At 59.5% G+C, this 20,720-nt stretch overlaps 2 protein-coding genes across 8 annotated transcripts; one reads left to right on the top strand and one right to left on the bottom strand.

Annotated features, from left to right (window-relative positions):
• Positions 1-157: 157 nt before the first annotated feature.
• On the top strand, positions 158-6,226 carry NAB2 (NGFI-A binding protein 2). 3 transcript variants are annotated; one of them, XM_061131841.1, is made up of 7 exons: positions 160-492; positions 1,965-2,838; positions 3,279-3,412; positions 3,731-3,782; positions 3,876-4,008; positions 4,209-4,400; positions 5,371-6,226. In XM_061131841.1, the coding sequence occupies exons 1-7, from the start codon at positions 410-412 to the stop codon at positions 5,478-5,480; spliced, it is 1,578 nt and encodes a 525-aa protein (XP_060987824.1). In that variant the 5' UTR covers positions 160-409; the 3' UTR covers positions 5,481-6,226. The 3 variants fall into 3 exon arrangements, with proteins under 3 accessions (XP_060987828.1, XP_060987824.1, XP_060987835.1); XM_061131852.1 differs by having other exon boundaries at positions 161-492; positions 2,071-2,838; XM_061131845.1 differs by lacking the exon at positions 4,209-4,400 and having other exon boundaries at positions 158-492.
• Positions 6,227-6,763: 537 nt separating this feature from the next.
• On the bottom strand, positions 6,764-20,689 carry STAT6 (signal transducer and activator of transcription 6). 5 transcript variants are annotated; one of them, XM_061131811.1, is made up of 23 exons: positions 20,527-20,689; positions 19,798-19,905; positions 16,764-16,900; positions 16,208-16,346; positions 15,861-15,944; positions 15,313-15,451; positions 15,160-15,212; positions 14,839-14,987; positions 14,165-14,296; positions 13,854-14,042; positions 13,428-13,515; positions 13,182-13,304; positions 12,408-12,500; positions 11,889-12,095; positions 10,605-10,699; positions 10,370-10,506; positions 9,903-10,049; positions 9,599-9,662; positions 9,383-9,493; positions 8,753-8,845; positions 7,894-7,959; positions 7,655-7,783; positions 6,764-7,568 (listed from the first exon to the last, which is right to left on the bottom strand). In XM_061131811.1, exons 3-23 carry the CDS (start codon positions 16,877-16,879, stop codon positions 7,379-7,381), a joined length of 2,544 nt encoding a protein of 847 aa, XP_060987794.1. In that variant the 5' UTR covers positions 16,880-16,900; positions 19,798-19,905; positions 20,527-20,689; the 3' UTR covers positions 6,764-7,378. The 5 variants fall into 5 exon arrangements, with proteins under 5 accessions (XP_060987794.1, XP_060987787.1, XP_060987802.1 ...); XM_061131804.1 differs by lacking the exon at positions 20,527-20,689 and having other exon boundaries at positions 19,798-20,177; XM_061131819.1 differs by lacking the exons at positions 9,383-9,493; positions 20,527-20,689 and having other exon boundaries at positions 19,798-20,180.
• Between the last annotated feature and the right edge of the window lie 31 nt (positions 20,690-20,720).

The raw sequence follows: 20,720 nt of genomic DNA, 5'->3' as shown, positions 1-20,720 counted from the left end.
CGCCTCCGTCTCCACGCTCCTCCCCTCCCCCCCATCTCCGCCTCTCTCCGTCTCTCCGCCGCGGCGTCTCCCCGGCCCGGCGGAGAGGCCCGGGCGCCCGCCCCCCGCCCCCGGCCTCCGCCCCCGGCTCGGCCCACGCCCTCCGCCCGCCCGGCAGCCAGCGCTGCGCCGGGCCTCGCTCCCCGTGCGTCCTGCGGGGGCGGAGGCGCGGAGAGGCGGCGAGCGCAGCCGGGGAGGGGGGGCAGAGGCACAGACAGAGGCGCGGAGGCTCGGAGAGAGGAGACGTGGAGGGAGGGACGGAGCCCGGACAGCGGCGGACACGGCCTCGCGCGCGGGGAAGAGCGCAGCGCGCAGCAGGCGCTGAGCGCCGGGCTCTGAGAAGGGCACCCCCGGTGGTCTCCAGCCGTCCATGCACAGAGCTGCCTCCCCCACAGCCGAGCAGCCGCCGGGCGGAGGGGACAGCGCCCGCCGGACCCCGCAGCCCAGACTCAAGTTAGTGGGCAAAGGGAAGCGGCGGGGAGTGGAGATGGGTGGAGCTGGACTCGGGAGAGGGGTCCGGAGGGCGGAGGTCGAGGAGAGGACGAGGGGAAGCGGGACGGGGGTGGGGGGTGGAGACTGACGGAAAGGGGGTGCGTCTTCGAATTCGGGGGCCCAGGGGAGCAGACAGGGATCTGATGCAACTGGAAAGACGAGAGAAAGACTAGTACCTAATTCTCCATCGCCCGTTTATTTGGGGGGCATGCCCTGGCACGTGAGCCCCCTGCAAAGAATGTGGGGGCTCCCAGGCGGCAGGGGAAGCCCTGGGGCTCTAGCTGACAATAGTGCCGGCGGAGGGCCGCTCAGCTGGCTCAGCGCGTCATTGGTATGGAGCGCGCGGCTCCGGGATCCGGGATAAACCGGCGCCTTTGAACCAGGAGAGCATCGGAGGAGCTTTGCAGAAGCGGGGCGAGCCTTAGGCGTCTGTTCATTCCTGTAGCTTTATTTACAGAGTGGGGAGGGGAGTTTCGATGTGCAACCCCTCCCTCGAGAGGCCTCCTTGAATCGCTCCCCCACAACACTTGAAGATGTGGGTGGAAAAATGAAGGAGAGAAGGGTAGGCGGGAGGCCCCCCTCGGCGGTTTTCGCCCACAGACGCTACCACTGTGGGAGTGTGTGGGGGCGGACCGGGCCCCAGAGCAGAACAATTGAGGCACCCCTCCCCTCCCCCGTGCCTGAGCTGAAGGGATGGCCCTACCAATGGAGCAGGTGGGAAGGTCGCTGCTGGAAGAGGGACCAGCTGAGGGGCCCTGGCCAGTCTGGAAGGCAGAGGAGGTCCTGGGGAGGGAGAGCAAGAAGGTGCAGAGAATGCCTCAGCCGTGGGAAAAGCTGAGCAGGGGTTGGAAGGGGAGCAGAGGGTGGTCTGCCTGGCTCACAGTGAGAACGGGCAGGGGAAGGGGCCACACCTCTCCGGCTCAGCCACGTGAGCAGGATGCCACCAGGGAATACAGCTGGCCAGCAGTGGCCCTAGTTTCCGCTGTAGGGAGGACAAGGGTGCTATGTTCACCTGAGCGTGGACATTAACTTTGTATTGTTAAGACTGCTTAGGTGTGTAGGGTGGAAGGTGAGGATGGTGTTCTGGAAGAGAGGTTGGTCCAGCTAATCCAGGGGTGTACTGACTGGCCTCAGACTCATGGTCTCCTTGCCCCAGACCACAAAAGTAAACGCTGAGGATGGGGGAGCCTGGAGCCTTTGACTCCCACAAAGACCAGTCTGGCTTCTGGTCCTTCTAGCCAGTCTGGGATAGCACTGCCTCTGAGCAGCGGCTGGTTCACCTAGTCTGTGCTCAAGTCTCTGCAGAGAGAGCATTCAACAGCGGGGAGGAGCAGCAGGCAGGAGAGAGAAGGCAGTTGAGAGGGTGGGTTAGTACCCAGCAGGGAACTTGCGCTGACTGCCCCCCCCCCCCACCCTGTGCGCCTCCTTCCCAGGCCCAGTTCCCGAGCCATGGCCCTGCCTCGGACCCTGGGGGAGCTGCAACTGTACCGGGTCTTGCAGCGCGCCAACCTCCTTTCCTACTACGAGACCTTCATCCAGCAGGGAGGGGACGACGTGCAGCAGCTGTGCGAGGCGGGGGAGGAGGAGTTCCTGGAGATCATGGCGCTCGTGGGCATGGCCACGAAGCCCCTCCACGTCCGACGCCTGCAGAAGGCTCTGAGAGAGTGGGCCACCAACCCGGGGCTTTTCAGCCAGCCCGTGCCTGCCGTGCCTGTCTCCAGCATCCCACTCTTCAAGATCTCTGAGACGGCCGGGACTCGGAAAGGGAGCATGAGCAATGGGCATGGTAGCCCAGGGGAAAAGGCGGGCAGTGCCCGCAGTTTTAGCCCCAAGAGCCCCCTTGAACTTGGAGAGAAGCTGTCACCATTGCCTGGGGGACCTGGGGCGGGGGACCCCCGGATCTGGCCAGGCCGGAGCACTCCAGAGTCCGATGTCGGGGCAGGAGGAGACGAGGAGGCTGGCTCACCCCCATTTTCTCCACCGGCAGGGGGAGGTGGCCCTGAGGGCACTGGGGCTGGGGGGCTGGCAGCAGCTGGGACTGGGGGTGGTCCGGATCGACTGGAGCCAGAGATGGTGCGCATGGTGGTGGAGAGCGTGGAGAGGATCTTCCGAAGCTTTCCAAGGGGGGATGCTGGGGAGGTGACTTCCCTGCTGAAGCTGAACAAGAAGCTGGCACGGAGCGTGGGCCACATCTTTGAGATGGACGATAATGACAGCCAGAAGGAGGAGGAGATCCGCAAATACAGCATCATCTATGGCCGCTTTGACTCCAAGCGGCGGGAGGGCAAGCAGCTCAGCCTGCACGAGGTGAGGACCCCAGCCTGCCAGGATTGCCCGGGACATATAGATCTTGACCCGCTTACCTCTGAGAATCCTCACATTTGCTGAGTCTGTTTCATTGCCCCGTGACCAGGACCCAAAGTCCTGATCCCCTCCTCCACCAAGCCCAGCTGCTGCTGTGCCTCCCTGCTCCACTGAGGGGGGTGCAGAGACACAGGCAAGAGCCCAGCTGTCCAGTTCCATGCCAGCCGGGACCCCACAGCATTGGAGGAGGCCCCTGGCATTCATAGGAAGCTCTGGGTGCTGCCCTCTGTCTTCCTCCCCCAGGAAATTCCTGGTAGTGTCAGAAACCCAACCAAGCACCTGATGGGTGGTCTCATTTGTCTGATGGAGAATGGGAGGGAGGAGGTCTGGGCAAGGTAGTGAGTGAATCAGGATTCTGACTGCTCTGGTGGTCCTCTTCACAGCTGACCATCAACGAGGCTGCTGCCCAGTTCTGCATGAGGGACAACACCCTCTTACTGCGGAGGGTGGAACTCTTCTCCCTGTCCCGCCAAGTGGCCCGAGAGAGCACCTACCTATCATCCTTGAAGGGTTCCAGGTGAGACCCCCTTCTCTAGGTTCTTCCTTGATCAGATTCCTGTGCCTAGGAGCTGGGTCACATCCTGCCTTCCCATTCAGGGTGCCTCTCGTCCTGCCTCCCACCCGCCTTGCTTTGACCAAGCCCACTTGTCTGAGGTCTGGCCCCTCCTCCCATCCATCTCAGGCCCCGCTCTGCCCCTGCAGCAGTGGCGCCTGAGCTGGGCACACCTGCTTCGCTAGCCTCTCTCCAGATTCTGGAAACGATGCGTTTTAGGTTCTGCGTCTGCCACGTGTCCCTCCCCTGCCTCACTGTCCTTGTTCCTCTCCATCTTCGCAGGCTCCACCCTGAAGAACTGGGAGGTCCCCCCGTGAAGAAACTGAAACAAGAGGTGGGTTTTCCAGGGCAGACGTCGGGGGTTAGGGCAGCCGTCCCCCACCCACACCCTTGCCAAACCTCATTTCCATATTTGGGGCATCCACAGGTTGGAGAACAAAGTCACTCTGAAATCCAGCAGCCTCCTCCCGGCCCTGAATCCTATGCTCCCCCATTCCGCCCCAGCCTGGAGGAGGACAGCGCCAGCCTGTCTGGGGAGAGCCTGGATGGGCACTTGCAGGGTGAGTGTGCATCACAACCCTTCTTACCGTGGGGGCAGAGGGCCCAGGAGGAGGGCACCAGGAGGCAACTGCCTGGAGCGGGGTTGGGAGGCCTGGCCGGATGGGGGCCGGTGGACCTGGGCCTGTGGGTCTGGTTGTGTGGCTGAGGGTGGGGGTTCCGTCGCTGTGGTCCCTTACCTGACCCGTGCCCATGCCCGCAGCTGTGGGGTCATGTCCAAGGCTGACGCCGCCCCCTGCTGACCTGCCGCTGGCATTGCCAGCCCACGGGCTGTGGAGCCGCCACATCCTGCAGCAGACCCTGATGGATGAGGGGCTGCGGCTAGCCCGCCTCGTCTCCCACGACCGTGTGGGCCGCCTCAGCCCCTGTGTGCCTGCGAAGCCAGCTCTGGCAGGTGAGGCAGCCAGCAGTGCTGTCCCCAAGCACCCGACTCCCCAGGCCCCGCTCGGCGATCCTGGTGTCCTGGGGCCAGCCGGCAGCAGGGCAGGACGGTGGGGCTCCAGCCAGCCAGGCCTCGCGTTGAGGAGGGGGGACCCTGTGGGGCTGTCCCCGCAGGGAGAGTCCAACCCCTAATCTGTGAGGGGGGAGCTAGGGGAGCAGGGAGACAGAAGGGGGGACAGAGGGGCGCAGGAAGAGGAGAGCCACGAGGAACGGAAGCCTGGCTGGAAGTTGTGCCAGTGCAAGCGGGTGGAGCAGGCCAGGCGCTGGAGTGGGGTTGCCAGCTTGGAACTGGAGGAGCCCGGAGGGGAAGGGGGATGCTCTGTGTGTGGACGGGGAGGGGGGCAGGCAAGTAGGCCGGCGGAGAGGGCCGGGCATCGCTGGGCTGAGAGTGACGCAGCAGGCAAAGCCACCAACCCTAGCTTGGTATTTTTAAACTGTGCGTGGGTGGGAAGTGGGTGTGGGGCTGAAAGGGGGGCTCTTGGAGGAGGAGCTGGGAGGCTGACTTCCTGTGTTCCCCCTGTTTTGGCTTCTAAGAAACTTGGGGGGCCTGGCGAGGTGGGGGGGGGCCTGGGAGGAGGCCAGGGAAGAGTGGGGGCGGCAGAGCCTGGGAAGGGGGGAGGGGGAGAGGTCAGAGCCAAGCCGCCCCCACAGCTCCCGACAGAACCAGAAATTCCAGCAGAACGGAGGCGGGAGAGACACAGAAAGAGACACACACACACACACAGACAGCGAGCTACACACAGCCAGAAAGAGGAGGGGGCGCACACGCTGGGGGTGCAGCCCCGCCCCCCGGACAGGAAGTGGGCCGGAGTCAGTACTCCAAGCTCGTCCCCGCAGCCTTCTCCGCCCCCGCCTCTCTGCTCGGCCCCCTCTGTGTGCAGCGTCCGCCCCATAGCCGCCTGACCTGGTCCTTCTCCCTGCAGAGTTCGAAGAGGGGCTTCTGGACCGATGCCCGGCCCCAGGCCCGCATCCTGCGCTGGTGGAAGGCCGGAGGAACAGCGTGAAAGTGGAGGCGGAGGCCAGCCGGCAGTGAGGGGCGGACTGGCGTCCTCAGACCGCAGGCTTCTGGCTCATGCAGACCCTCCACTCTCACCCTGCCTTCCCATCACGACCCTGGATCCTCCCCCTGACCTTCTCCTGCCTCCCCCCCACCCCCACCGCCCCATGGGCATAGGACTATGGGGCTTCAAGCAATAACGAGCAGGGGCCTGGCCAGAGGACAGAGGGAGGGAGCACGGTGCCCCCTCCCCCTTGCCTAGAGCAAGGAGGCGAGAACTCTGCCCCCAGGGCACTTGGGGTCCCCCTTCCCCTACACAGCACACTCCCATTCTCTCTAGTTTGAACCAGTGACACGAGCAGTTGGACTCAGTTTGGACATGGGGGACAGGGGGACTTCTCTGGGAGGGTCCAGCAGCTAAAAATAGAAACATTTCCCCCCAGATCTGGGGGCCTTGGAACACGGACGTGCTCCTCCCCCTCTGCCCCCCCATTTTTGTGCTTCTAGTCTGTTTCTTTAATTTAACAAGTGCTGCAGTTTGCCCCCCGGCCCCCATCTCCCCCCCAAGCCCTCGGCGTTCTCTCCTTCTTGCCCTGTCTAGGGGGTGTGGGGTCCCCTTCCCCGGCCCCCTCGGGAGGCCTGGGTGGACTCAGGGTCCTCCCTCAGCTGGGGGCTGGGCGGCAGCACCTGTCTGAGCAGTTAGAGCGTCTTTCTTTTCAGATCGTGTACAGTAGATTATTTATTTTGTTATTTTGAAATAAAATTTATTTTATGGCTTAGGATCTCTGACCCCCAAGATGGAGAAAGGGTGCATGGGGTGGGAAAGTGGAGGGAAGCTGGCGGTGGGTGGGGGAAATAGGAAAGAAGCAGCAGGTGGGGCCCCCAGTACATCAAGGGGACCACACACCTGAGTCTGGACCCCAATTTCACACTCTGCCTCCGGGCAGGACTGGGGGTGGTGACCCACCAAAGCCACAGCCTAATAGGCAGATGTCGCAGCCACATAGACCCGCGTGGGCACAGTCACGCCCAGAAGTGAGTACATTTGGGTTAGCATACGTCCGAGAGGCCGGCATGCTCGCTGGGGCCTCGTGTGCGGTATCTCATACTTGCTGACTTCTGTTGTCACACAGGCACAGTCAGAGAGGTCAGTGTTCTATGTAGCCATACAACTAACGTGTGACATCCACATGTTAACATGTCCCAAGTGCACACGCTTTCACCTGGCCGTACACGGACTCAGCCCTTGCACTTCTGCACAATCTCACACACGTATCCTGAAGCCTCAGGCTGACTCACAAGAATCTGGAGCTGGTTGGGACTTTTTTTTTTTTTTTAATCTGGGCAAAAGCCACATCTGTAACCAAATGTACAGACCCCACCCCACCTCCCTCCCAGGGTCTCCTGAACTGCTTCCCATCTCTCCAGGGCCGGGACCCAAGCCCAGAGCGCCATCCTCGGTCTGTGGAGCAGATGTGTGCATGTGTGCGTTTCCACCCATGAGTGCTGAGCCCCGGCTTGGGGCAGGTGGAGAAATCCCCCCCTTGCCCGCACCTGTGCTCTTGTCCAGCCCTCTTCCTGCTGAGCGCCATCTTCCAAGGAGAGCGTGTGTGTGCGTGTGTGTGCATGTGTGTGTGTGCGTGTGCGCGCTCGTGCGCTGCCTGTGCAGGCATGTTGGGGTGTGTCTCACTTGGAACCTGAATTTCCCTTCCACTTTCTGGAAGGGAGAGGGCAGGGGTGTGTGGGAAGGGAAGGAGTAGGTATGTTCCACCCAGTGTACCTTCTCCTGGCAAAGTCTTCTCCTGAGCAGGGAGTGGGTGGGGAGAGGAGGCCACAGCTCCCTCTCTGCTGCTGGGCAGCAGCGGGGGCAGGTGCCCAGAGCAGGCCCGTGGGGGCAGGGGAGCGGGCTCTCTGGGCTCCGCCTCCAGCTGGGGTCACCAGCTGGGGTTAGCTCTTAGGTCCAGGTGGGACATGGAGATCCCAGACTGCCCGTAGGGGGAGGGCTGCAGGAGGGGCTGGGCTCCCAAGGACCCTCCCCCGGACTCCCCTTGTCCCTCCAAGAGAAGCTTGGTTAGGTCCTGTTCCGTGGGAGGCAACAAGGGCGGGAACATGTCTTCACGGACCCTGCAGGGAGGAAGTGGAGCAGCAGTGGGATGGGCATGGTACCCACACCTCACCCCCCCAGCCTCCCCCCGCAGGCTGACACTCACCAGGTGCCTTGAGGGAACCCCCCCACCGGCTGGCTCAGGCAGCTGTCCTCTGCCATGGTCACGTCTGAGCAGAGCAAGGGCTCGGGGCTGGACACGGCGTGATCCTGCGGCGGGCACGGCAGCAGGCCCCTGCCAGCCCCGGAGAAGTAAATGAGGTGGTGCTGGGGGTCAGGCTGGGGTTGAGGCTGGGAATGAATGAGGAGCTTGAGCTCAGGATGGGGGCGGGGGTGGTCACTCACTGCGGATGAGGTTGGTCAAAGGGCAGGCTCATCTGGCTCAGGTTGGGAGGCATCGGCAGGTGAGGTCTGGAAGCAGGAAGGGGAGGGCACAATCAAAGGAGAGCTGGACCAGGGCACTGTTGCAAAGTCAAGCCCATCAAGTACGGAAACTATTTCCAGTTCCTCCTCCTGAAGGCATCGCCTTGGGCAAGTTATTTCTACCAGTGAGTTTGGTCCTCTTCTCGGTATAAATGTTACTCTATGCACTGGGGACTGGAGCGGGGGACAGAGGAAGGATAGATTAGCTAATTTCTGCTGTTTCTTTGGACTCTGAACTCTGCTGGTTCTAAGATCCCACCTCTACCTCAGCTCCTATGGGGGGAAGATGTCCTGCCTTGACTGAGAGTGAACACCCGAGTGCTACCTGGAGAACAGAAATGTCTGCCACTTCCAGGCCAGAAAGATAAACCTATACAAATCAAGATAACAGAAAAATGACAGTAGATTTCAGAGGCAGGAGAGAGAATACTAACACCTGCATAGCTCTTACTAGGAGCTGGGTTCTATGTTTAGCTTTATACATACTACTAACTCAAATTAACCTTCACAATAATCCTGTGAAGTAGGTATCATCATCATTATTCCATTTTACAGACGAGGCATCAGAGTTAAGTTACTTGGCCGAAGTCAGCAAGTGGTGGAGCTGGAATTTGAACCTGGATGTTAACTATTAACACCTTCATGGAGTGGACAGAAGAGACACAGGTGTTGGATGTTTGCCACCCCGTCCTCACTGAAGAGCCTCTCTTCACAAATACAAGTGCCCATCCCCACTGCAGGGGGTGACCCAACCCCATTCCCCAGAGGTGGCCCCACTTACTCCTGGAAGGCTGGCAACATATTGACTGACTCTTCCCGGGGGAGGGCTGGATATGAGGGGATGGAGTGAGAGCGTGGTGTGTACACCTGGGGCCTAGGGAAAGAAAGCAGACTCGAGGCCAGCCCTTCTCCCGGATACTCCCAACCCCCTACCCGGGAATCTCGGGGCTTCCCTGGGGGCTCAACGGTAAAGAATCCGCCTGCCAATGAGGAGACATGGGTTTGATCCCTGTTGCAGGAAGATCCCACATGCCGTGGAGCAGCTAAACCTGAGCCCCACGACTACTGAGCCTGAGCTCTAAAGCCCAGGAGCCGCAACTGCTGAAGCCTATCAGCCCCAGAGCCCACGCTCTGCAACAAGAGAAGTCACTGCAATGAGAAGCCTGCGCACCACAACTAGAGAGTAGCCCCCACTCGCCTCAACTAGAGAAAAAGCCTGCACAGCAAGGAAGACCCAGCAGAGCCGAAAATAAAATAGGTTTTTAAAATTCTATTTTTAAAAGAAAGTTGGGGGATCCCTTTCAAGCAAAGGAAATTCCCCACTTCAACCCCCAGTGCCAACTCTCCCCATGCCCATGCTGAATGCCTGCTGGCACAGACCACTCCCAGTTCTCTCTCTCAAGCTTCTTACACCATATCTGGGCAGAGCTGCAGGTTCATGGAGGAGTCAGGGGCCATTCCAAGATCGTAAGAAGGCACCATGGTAGGCATTTGGGGCTCTGGGGTGGGAAGTGGTTGGTCCCTGGAGGAGGGGAGGAGGTATGTGTGACTGACCAGGGGATGATGCCACACCTCCTGCTTACAAGTAAGTGTCAGCCCCGCCCTCCATCCACACCAGCACACTCACCTTTCCACAGTCATCTTGATTGTAGCTGGGACATAACCCCTGCCATCCTTACCCATCTGCTCAGCTGTTGTGGGGAGGAAAGGAGAGCCATGGAATGCTTCCGGGTTAGGGAGGAAGGGAGCTGGAGAAGGTGAGCATGGATGATGGGCAGGGTCCAGAAGCAGGGAAATGATAATGGGGGAAGAAGTCAGGGATGATGGGGTGATGATGACACCCCACAGCAGGTGGGGTGGGAGCAGCAGCCAGGAGCAGGGAGGAGGTGGACCGCAGGAGTCAGAGCTGCCAGCCCCGGCTCACAGCTCACGTTTGTAGTGGCTCCGAAAAGCCTCATCCTTGGGTTTCTTGGGGTAGAGGTTTTTGAGCTGAGCGAGGTCCCGGATTCGGTCCCCAAGTGAGCGAATGGACAGGTCTTTGGCAGAGAACGGCTGGATGTTCTCTATCTGTGGGGAGCCTGCATAAGGAATGACGCCATGAGTCCCCTCCATCCAGACTTGCTTCCCCTTCCCCAACCTACCCCCATGGTTGGACTCATTCTTAATCTACCAAGGAAAGGAGAGGAGGAGCTGGTGTGAGGCTCCCACCAGTCCCCATTCCCACCAAACTCCAAGTGAGAGGGAAGAAGTTTAGGCCACAGAAGAAAGAAGAGAAGTTGAACCTAAGGAAGAACTTCCTGAAGATCAGGGTTGGCATCAAAGAAGGCCAGGACCTTTCTCAGAAGAAGCCCCTAAGGGTACAGTCATAGAGGCAGAGGAGTGGCTGGGGTGACCTCACCATCCTGGCCGCGGATGACATGGGCAATGGTGATGCCCCCAATCTCTGAGTCACTGAACCGAAGGAGGAAGGTTCCATCAGGCTCGTTGAGGAGAAGGCTCGTGACGTACTGTTTGCTGATGAAGCCAATGATCAGCCTGCCAGGATGAACGAGAGGATGTGGGTGGGGGTGTGGAGGGTGTGGAGCAGGATCTGGAGGCCCAGATCCTCAGGTCACCTGGGAGCAGGGACTCACCGGTCTGACCAGTAGCTCCGGAGACAGCGTTTGGTGAGATCCAGGACACCATCAAACCACTGCCAAAAGGTGAAGCCACGACCCAGCAGGATCTCCTGTGGGGAGAAGGGAGCCGGTGTGAGCACAGGAGGGCAGAGCGGGAGCCTGGCTGGGCCAGGCACTGGGCTCTGAGCACCGACGCGGCAGAGTCACAGGCCTGGGGGACCACGCTGCGCCTGAGACCCCGTCAGCGACAATGGCCGGCACTCAAGCTGCCCGTGTGCCAGGCACTAGTCCAGGCTCTTGCCATAAATTACTGTATCAGATCTTTACACGTCTATGGATGAAGATCCCATGAGTATCCCATCTTACAGATGAAGAAATGAAAGCCTAGAAAGATCAAATAACTTGCTTCTTACACAACCAGTGAGAAGCAGGGCTGGGATTTAGTCCAGGAAATCTGGGCTGGGCCCCCTCATAACCACTGTGCTCCACCCCCTCCCGAATGAGGCCTGGCGGAAGTGGTGTCCAGAGAAGGCAGCTTGCAGGATGTAAGTGTCCTGTTCCCTTTGCTAACACATCCTCTTGTCGTGTGGGCTCTTCTTTCTTCCTTTTTTAAAAAAGAGATCAGTACATAATAGCATTGACTCAGCTGGTCTTCAACCAAGACACCCAGACCTCCATTCTCCCCTGTTTTTGTAACAGATCCCGTCCTGAGCCACCTTATTTTGGGGGCAGTAAAATGTAGTAGCTAAGAGCAAGAGTCAGAAATATGGCCTCACTTGCTGGGAGGCCTTGGAGAAACTACTTAACGCCTCTGAGCCGGTTCATCCTCTATAAAATGGGTGTAATAGTGCCTACCTTAAAGAGCTTCTTGTGACGATTAAGTGAGCTAGCATACATAGAGTGCTCAAGTACAATCTGGCATACACTAAGCAGTCGACGCATGGTCGATGGTGTTACTGCGTTTGTCCCTGTGGGATTTTGTCCTGGTTTTTGCAATAAGAACTATTTTCCCAGTGGGTCAAAGTCATTTCGAATCAAAGCTGTGTTTACACACAATCTGGGTGAGTCATGCAAATCACTAGCAAAAGGGAGGACAGAGGGCCCCCAGACAAAAACTAGGGGGAAGCCAGAGAGCCAAGGGGTTTTCCTGCCTGGGCCAGAGCAGAGGTCCTCCTGATGAACGTGGCGGGGCACTGTGAAAATCCTAGAGGTCGGTCCCTGGGCAGAGGCTGGGGAGGCCCTGAGTGCCCCAGGGATGAAGAGCTTGGGGGCGGAAGATCCAAAGGACAGGGGAATGACCTTGTTGAACTGTGACCAGGACACAGAGCGGTGCTGGAAGGCCTCCATACTGAGGCTGTTGTCATTGAAGATCTTCTGGGCCAGGAAGAGGAAGTGCTCTGGGAGCAACCCCCGGTTGGTCCCCACTTCAGCCATGAACTTGAGGTTCAGCGTTTCACACATCTTCTCCCAGGGCACCCGCTCAGCCACCACAAAGGGCACGCGGTCCTGGGAGGGGAGGGGAGAAGGGGCGGGAGCCTCAGGCTGACGTAGCCACTCCTCCTCAGGAGGGCCTGCATCCTCCCCCGGCCCCAGACTGTCCCTTCCCAGCTTGTCCCCCTGAGTCTGCTTTTCCAACAGTAGTCTAAGGTGCCACCACAGAATCGGTGTTAACACTGGTGCGAAAGGAGGTCAGGACAGAAACAAGTCTATGAGGAGGACTTATGGCCACTCTCAAGTGTTCACACCAGCCACCCCACCAGCCTGCACCCAGCCCCCAGGTTACAGCCCCTCCTCCCCCAACTCCGGGCCTTGCCTCACCATCTCAGAGAAGGCATTGTCCCACAGGATGGTGGCTTTGGCGTTATTGTCTTGGTTGCCGTGGACGATGACCACCAGGGGCAGAGACAGGGCCTGAAGCAGGGGAGGAAAGGGAGCTCTTGGTACTGGGGGACAAGGGGGCCTCTGCAGAGGGCTGGCTCTGAGGGTGCCCGGAAGCTCCTGAACTCCCACCACATAGTTAAAAATTCCTGGTGTGTGATCGAGTGCTTTCTGAAGCTGAATTATGGCCTCCCTGCTGAGATGTGGTGAGGAGCCAGGGCTATGCAGCCAGACCTCCAGGTTTCAGATGCCAGCTCCAGCATTCAGGAGCTGTGTGACCCAGGCTGAGTGCTCAACCTCTGTGTCTGTGTTCTCATCTGTAAAACGAGGCTAGTAAGAGTACCTCCCTCGTAACATTCACGGCGCAAACCCTGCGTGTGTGCGCATGCATATGACTTAAAACAGTGCCGTTTTAAGTGCCCTGGTCCAAGAAAAGTGCTTCAATATCTTAGCCATTGGCATGGCTAAGGAAAATAGTTCTTCTTGCAAAAACTGGGACAGAATCCCACAGGGACATATGCAATAGCACGCACCATCATTCCCCGGAGTGTGCACTTGAGTTCTCGTCCCCCCCACTCCCCCTGGAGCCCCAACATGCATGAACCCCAGACCCGCAGGGCGCAGGGCATCCATGAGGAGTGAGGATCCAGGCCTCGGGGTGTTGGCCGGGGCACCTGGGGCCCCTCCTCGGGCGGGGCTGGGGCCCAGGCTCACCTGGAGCTGGATGGGGAGTTTGTTGGGGCCGAGCGTGAGGCTGGTGGAGAAGAGCACAGCACACTTCTCCTCGGTGACAGATTCGGTGCCCTTCCGCTCACACCGCTTGATTTTCTTCAGAAGCTGGGGATGGGGCGAGAGCGGGGAGGGTGAGGGCAGAACTGCTTCTCCTGGGCTCCGCACACCCTCTCGAGGACACTTGCCTGGCCTGAGGACCCCGCCCACTGCTCCCCAAAGGCCCCTCACCAGGTTCTTGAACAGCGCAGAGCAGCAGTTCCCAGGAATGCTGTTCTCCAGGGGCACGGTGTTGTTGATGATCTCCCCCGTGCTTTCTCTGCCAGGGCAAGTCAGAGAGGGGCTCATCCCGACTGGCCCAGGAGTGGCACGAGCTTGAGTCCGCAGGTGAACGGCCTGGACTATTGGTCCCTAATCTCCATCTCCCTACTTGGGTTCTTGAGGGAGAAACCCCCATCTTAGTCAACTCAGGATGCTGCCACCCCGCTCCAGCGCTGGTGGGTCCCTGCCCTTCCTCTGGCTTGACTGTTACCCAGGGTGCCCATACCCCACGGCCCTCCCTCCCTGTCATCACCAGCCCCCTGCGCTGTGCTGGTCCCCCAGGCTCCTCTGGCCTCCATCTCCACCCACCCCAGGCTCTCTCCAGCCCCGGCTTACGCTCCAGCTCCGGGCCCCTGGGGCATGCTCAGCTCCCTCGCCTGCTTCTCCGTGACCATGTCGGCCCTGACCAGCGGAGGCTTGGCTGGGGCCCCCAGGAACCGCAGGCCCAGCAGGAAGCGAACCCCGGCCTGGAACTTGGTCTGAGTCTTCAGAACCTGGGGGGGCTGCTTTTCCACCAGGAAAGAGCTGGGAGGAGTGAGGAAGACACAAGGGAAGTGAACAGCCGGTCCCTCCGGGCGCCACCCCCCCACAACTCTGACCCTCCTGCTCCCTTGGGGTCTGCTCCCCACCAGCAGGGGGGCTCATACCTGGTGACGAGTGTGCGCAGGACCTCATCCAGCCGGCTGATCAGCGCTGCCCGGGTCTTGGGGTCGAGCTCCCCACCAGCTGCCCCCACCTCCTGCTGCAGCTGGGAATAAAGGTCCACCAGGTTCTCACACCTGGGGCCAGGACCGCGGTCAGGGGCACAGTCTCCCAGCCTGCTCCCGGCCCAGACCGCCCCTCACCCCTCAGCCCAGGGAGAGAGCAGGGCAGTGTGTGTGCAGGGCTGGGGGTGAGCAGTGGGCCCGACTGCAGGGCGCCGGGGCTGAAGGGGCGGTGGGACACGCCTTGGCTCTGCGCAAGGGCCTGGAAGCTCCGTGGAAAGGAGCTGCCCCTTCCCCAGGGCGTCTGATACCCAGGTCCGAGGCCAGCACGCATGATGCTTTTGTGCATATTGAAAGATGCCCTGCCCAGTAAACCAAAAGGACTTCCCAGTCCTCTGGGTATGGAGCTCGAAGAGGAAAGTACAGGCTGGAGGAATGCCCCTGCCGGGTCAGCCTGGCGCACATGTGCGAGACATGGGGGGCTCTGCCGGAACTGGCTTCCCCGAGTCTTGGCCCACCCCGAGACCCCCTGGCCTGGTTACTCTCTCACCCCTCCAGCAGGGAGAGCAGGTGTCCACCCCCAGCGCACCCCGCTTCCCTGTCAGCCCTGTCCCCACCTCTCTTGTAGTGGAGCCAGGCTCTCCTCGAAGGGTGCGCCATTCCCTGCCAGCTGCTGTTGCCGCTTCCATATCTGGATCCTCTTCAGCACCAGAGCCTGAGCGGCTTCCAGCTCACCAACAGTCTCCTGCAGCAGCGTGACCAGGGCCTGTGGGCAGGTGGGGCCTGAGCCGGAGCCACACGCTTCCTCTTTGCCCAGCTCTGGAGGGTAGGCCTCCCTTTCTCACCCCTCAGAGGTCTACTCACCATCCCTCCACAGATCTGAGACCCTCAAAGCCTGCACTTTGGGCTCAGTCTCCGCGTCTCAGCCCATTACTCACCTCACTCGGCCCAGCCCCATTGGCAGGCGTTTCTATCAAGCTGTGCAGAGACACTGGGGGTAGGGCAAAAATCGGGGTGCGCACAGATTTAAGAGGTTCAATCAGGGCTGAGGTCCCAGAGGGGGCTGCCCCCACACACTCCCGGAACCCCACCTTGGCCAGCCTCGGCGCCAGGCTGCAAGGCCTCCCGGAGCAGGCGAGTCTCCCCCACCCGATGCTGCGCCCTCCGTAGGACGGTGTTAAACTTGAGCTCCTCCTGCTTCCAGTGGAAGGACATTGGCAGGTGGTGGAACTGCAAGGAAAGACAGGCGACAGGTGAGACACGCTGCCCATCCCTTTTCACTCAGCCTCCACTCCCTACAGGGGTGCCCACTCCCGGGCTCTGCAGACGATGGACCACTTCCCTTGCCTCGCTCCCTTCTCTTCCTTGACAGTTCTTCCTGACATTTTGGAATCTTCTGGCGATAACAGCTCTGTATCACTTGCCCTTTCCTCCCCAGGCCCCTCACTACCCTCAGACCCTTGCTGGGAGCTTCTCTGAGCTTAACTTGGGGCTCACTCTGACCCCAGGAACCTCCTCTGATCATCTTGGACCTAGAACACTGAGCTTTTCCTGAAGTTCAAATCCCTTCTAGTTTCTCATGGCTCAGGCTAAAGTTCCCGGGGGTTGAGTTGGGGTGGGAGGTGGGGTATCACCATACCTGCTCCATAACAGCTTTTTTTTCACCTTGAAGTATGTGTCGGCAAGTGGCCACCAGCTTCAGGGGGTCCCTCTGATATATGCTCTAGAAGTGAAGGGTGGTAGCTGGGGTTAGCCTCGCTCTCACCCATGTCATTCTCCCGCACCAACCCCCCCATTCACACAGGAACTCAGAGGCAGCACAATCATAGACTCCAGAAGTTTGCATGCATTTGCACGCTTTTAAAATCTAATTTGCCTGCTAGCTAACAGCTAACCAGAGGAATACCAACTTCCTTCCAGCACCCAGGGCTCACCTCGGCCCCATGCCCCACCCTGGCCCTGTCCCCCCCCCACTGCTGCCCCCACCTCCAGAGTGCTGATATGTTGCAAGACAGGGCTCCCCTCCCCCTGCTCTCCGGCTGAGGTCTGGAGGCTCTGGACAGTGGCAGAAAGTAGGGCGCTGGCCATGTTGCAGCAGAAGGTGTCTGAGCCGACAAGGAATTCCCTGCAGGAAGATCAGGATGAGGCCGCCTCAGGCCAGGGATTCCTGGACTCTAGTGCCTCCACCCCACAGCAAACAGCTCAGCAGATCCTTCCTCCTCTTTTCCTCCATCCAGGCCCGCCGCGGTCCTCGGCTGTGCACGCCGTTCCCCAATTTCCCAGCTGTTGTGGGTGGTGCCCTTGCCCCAGCTCTGACCTCCCTCCTCTTTGGCTCAGGTTCCTAAGGGGGTGGGGAACTCCAAGTGTCAACACGCCGTAGTCTGGTTGATGTGGTACAGACTCCCGGCTAAATCTGGACCACTGCACGTGGAACAACAAGTCCCAAGTCTCAAAATGGGATGAAGAAAACCTAATGAGAAGGAAGGTAGGTGGGGGGCGGGGGGGGCCCTGCGGGGCTGATAAGGGGGCAGCCAGGACTCACCAGGGCTGGTTCTCCAGCCAGTCACCCAGGAGATGCCGCAGGTGTTGAGGAAAGTCGACATAGAGCCGCTGCAGTTTTTCTGGGGGCATTTTGGAGACCAGACCCCACAGAGACATGATATGGGGTTTGGAGGGTGCCTGAAGAAAAAGAGGGTTTCCCTGGTAGTTCAGAAAGTAAAGAATCTGCCTGCAATGCAGGAGACCTGGGTTTGATCCCTGGGTCAGGAAGATCTCCTAGAGAAAGGAATGGCAAAGCCACCCTTGCCTGAAGAATTCCATAGACAAAGGAGCTTGGCGGACTACAGTGCGCGGGGTTGTGAGATTCGGACATGACTGAGCAGCTGACACTAACGCTGAAGAGAAAGAACAAGGTTGCTTGAAGGCTGGCCTTTGGGGGCAGCCAAGGGTCTCCCATAGACAGCCCTTTTGGAGACCATCAGCCCCACAGCTCTCAGCCGGACGATGTCCAGCCAAGACCCTCCCTGGCCAAGCCTGAGACAAGGTATTTTCTTCAGCAGCAGGCATGGGGGTGGGAAGAGCTGAGCTGCAGCCAGTTGGGGGAGGGGAGGGGAGGGCAAGAGACGGGGCAGTGGGGCGGAAGGGAAAGCTCTCTGGGAGAAGGCAGAGAATGTGGGTTGTAGCTCTAGACCCGGCTCTGATTCTGTTGGCAGGAAACCTCCCCTCGGAACTTCCCTGGTGGTTCAGTGGCTAAGAATCCATGCTGCCAACGAAGGGAGCAAATCCCTGATCAGGGAACCAAGATCCCACATGACCTGTGGCATGGTCACAAGATTTTAAAAACAAACAAACAAAAAGAAACCTCCCCTCTGTAGACCTCAATCTTCTCATCTACAAAATATGAGGCTTGGGTAAAGTATGAACTTTCCAAATTTTTTAAAGAACTAGACCGTTTTAGCCAGTTACGTAAAATTGGAATTTCTCTGTTGAAATCAAGTGTGGTAGGCCTGGAATTCTACCACTTCTTGCTTCCCTCTCTCCACCTCTGGACCCCAAAGGTGTCCCTGGAGAAATCCCTCAAAATTCCAGGGTTCCATGAAACAATCTGAAAACTGCCTGGCTAGATGAGGAAGAAGAAGATGGTAGAGTAATAATAGCGATCATTCATTAAGCACTTACTATGTACGAGGGATTACACTGAGCACCTTACCTCACTAGAATCTTGCAACAATTTTTAAAATATAAAAATATCCCACCACAGGCAGAGAAACTGAGCTCAAGGAGGTTCTCCAACTTGCCAAGGCCGTTCTGCAAGCGATTTGAACCCAAGTGGGGATAAACCACCACTCTGTGCCCTTAGGATCCCTTCCGGATCCAGATCTCATAATCCCAAGAGAAGGGGATCAGGGGAGGAGACCTGAACAAGGGGAGATGGAGCAAGAGGAAAAGTAGAGAGAACTCAGGAAGGAGAAAAAGTGAGGTTAATAAGCCTGCAGCCAAAAGCCTAGAAGAGGGGTGGGGAGCCTAGCGGACTACAAGGAAGAGAAGGAAAGAGGCAAGAGGCAAGGAGATGGGAGGATAGGGAGGAGGTGGTTGCCTCCCCATTTCTAGGTGGACTGCAGGGCGGAGTGGGTAAACCAGTGGTTCCCCAGGGGTCTCTCAGTTCATGTTTCTCAAAATGTCCCTCTTCCCAGAGATGACAGAAAGGATGGGGGTGGAAACTCCCTAGGTCTCCCTCAACCCAGTTAGCCCCAAGTTCTCCGGCAGCACCGTAGCTTCTCCCCTCTCCCAGGACTCCCAAAGGAACGGAGAACGGACAGGCCCCTTTTCTGGAGATCCGTGCTCCTCCCCCAGTTCCTATATCCCCCTGACCCCTTTTCTCCCAAAGGCAGAATCCTCCCCCTCCTGCTCAGGGTCCTCTCATAGACCTTTCTCTACACCCGCTTTGGGGTGGGGCGTCTTTTGGTCTGTGTTTCAAACTCAAGGGAGGACTCCATTCCTCCTTCCCCCTTCCTCTCCTGTTTCTCAGGGTGCTCAGACCTTTGACCTCTGTCTCTACCCTACCGGGACGGAAGTCATCCCTAAGTCAGAGGCAGCCCCCCTTTCTCCATACCCCCTAGATTAGGAAGAGTGACCAGCTTCCTGGCATGGCCCTGCCTTCAGATCTCCCCCACTCCATCCTCAGACAGCGAGGGCCCAGACTTTCCCCCGCTCCCACCCAAAAACCAGGCTGGCTCAATCGGCCTGCCAGGCCAGGGGCATCTTCTGCTGTAAGCCCCCCAGAGCACCGCAGGGAGGGAGGAGCCACGGCCCGAGGGGGCGGGGCCCGCGTTCCCTTCCCCCTGGGGAAGGGAAGTCCAGGATCTTCACCAGCCCCGCTTCGGGGCCTGAACTGCACCTCAACCCCCGACATTCCTGGGCCCTCCGACCGTGGGGCCGCAGGATCAGAAGTCAAAAGCGCCTCTCTGGGTAGCCCAGTGTGCGCGGCGGTGGGGGCGGGGAGGGGCGCGGGGAGGCGGAGCCAGTTAGGCACCGGGAGGGTTAACTCCGTGACGCCGCCGGGCCAAGCGTGGAGCAGTTTTGAGGGGGAAATTCCCCCTCCTCTGGGGCACCATGAGGTTCTACTTCTGGGACACGCTCACCCCCTGGCCACACCCTTGAAGAGGAACCTTTGTGGGGGGCCCGGAGAGGGGTCTGCGGAGGACCCACCGCCCGCTGCCATCGGCGCTCTAGACGGAGGGGCGGCCACTGCCCCCCAACCCGGAGCGCAGAGGGGCGCCTGCTCGCCCTCCTTCCCCTGCGTTAGCGCGTCCTGGCGGTGCGGGGGATGGGGCGTGTGGAAAAAGTGACCCACGCTGGGGAGGAGCAGGGCGACTGCTGGGCCCGTACCCACCCCAGATTCCTCTGATGTTTCGAAACTGCCAAAACTCAGTAACACCAGCCACCAGCCCCAGCTGAAACAGTTTCCTGGGGACCATCCGTTCTGCCCAGGCAGGATCCTGAAGGGCACTCCCCTCCGCCCCCCGCGTTGAGAGTCAGAGGCCCCCCACCCTCCCTCCTTGGAGGCATCCCCTCACCTTGGCAACCCCTCTGTGGTCGGCTCCCTCTCTCAGCGGGCTCTGCCAGGCCCCATGAGTCTGTAGCTCTGTCCAGCGGGTTCAGGACTGGCCCTGCTAGCGCCCCTCCTCCACCACCACCACCAAAAAGAAGAGAAAAAAAAAAAAAAAAATACACACACACACACACACAATCCTCTCCCGTCCTCCCTCTTCAGAGTAAGCAGTGGCTGCCCCAGCCCGCTGTTTCCGGCTTCTCCGACTACCCAGGTCCCTCCCTGGAGCTCTGACGACAGAGAGAAGAGAAAGTGGGCTGGAGGAGGAAGAGGAAGAAAGTGGGGTGAGCATGTGTGCCTCTGGTATGGAGTAGGGGAGCCAGGACTGGTGCCAGGCTGGAGGAAGGGCTGATCCCCAGCTACCCTGTCCCCCATCGAAAACAACCCACTTTCCCCCAGAAAGTCACCGAATATCAAGCAGAGAGGTGCCACCCCAAACTGCAGCCCCTATGCTCAAACTCTTGCAAGGGCCTGGGGTTTGGGCTCACGAGGGACTTGGGCTCCCCCCTCGCCCCCCGGGGGCGCCTCTGGAAAAAGAAATCCCTCTGGGCTCTGCGCTCCCTCCAGTGGAGGACCCTGAAAGCGGCTGGGGAGCTGGGACTCCTCGGCCCCCCTCCCTGCTGGGTGGGGAACGCCTTAGAGGTCTCGTGACCCGCTGATGGGAGGGAGTGGGGGAGGGGACCGTGAAGCTCACAATCCTGTAGGCCTCCAGGGGTGCCTGGGACTGAAAATCCTTTCTGCCACCTCCTCATGGGGTACTTCTCCGGACACCCAGGTAGGAGCTGGCGGCCAGCTGGAGTTGCTGCCTGTAGGTTCCCAAGGGACAAGTTTGAATACGAATCTGCTGTGCAACCTTGGCAAAGTTCCTGTCTGTTTCTGGGGTAAACA

Source organism: Dama dama, chromosome 3 (assembly GCF_033118175.1).
Source record: "Dama dama isolate Ldn47 chromosome 3, ASM3311817v1, whole genome shotgun sequence".
NCBI classification, from domain to species: domain Eukaryota; kingdom Metazoa; phylum Chordata; class Mammalia; order Artiodactyla; family Cervidae; genus Dama; species Dama dama.
This window is presented reverse-complemented; position numbering and strand designations above follow the sequence as displayed.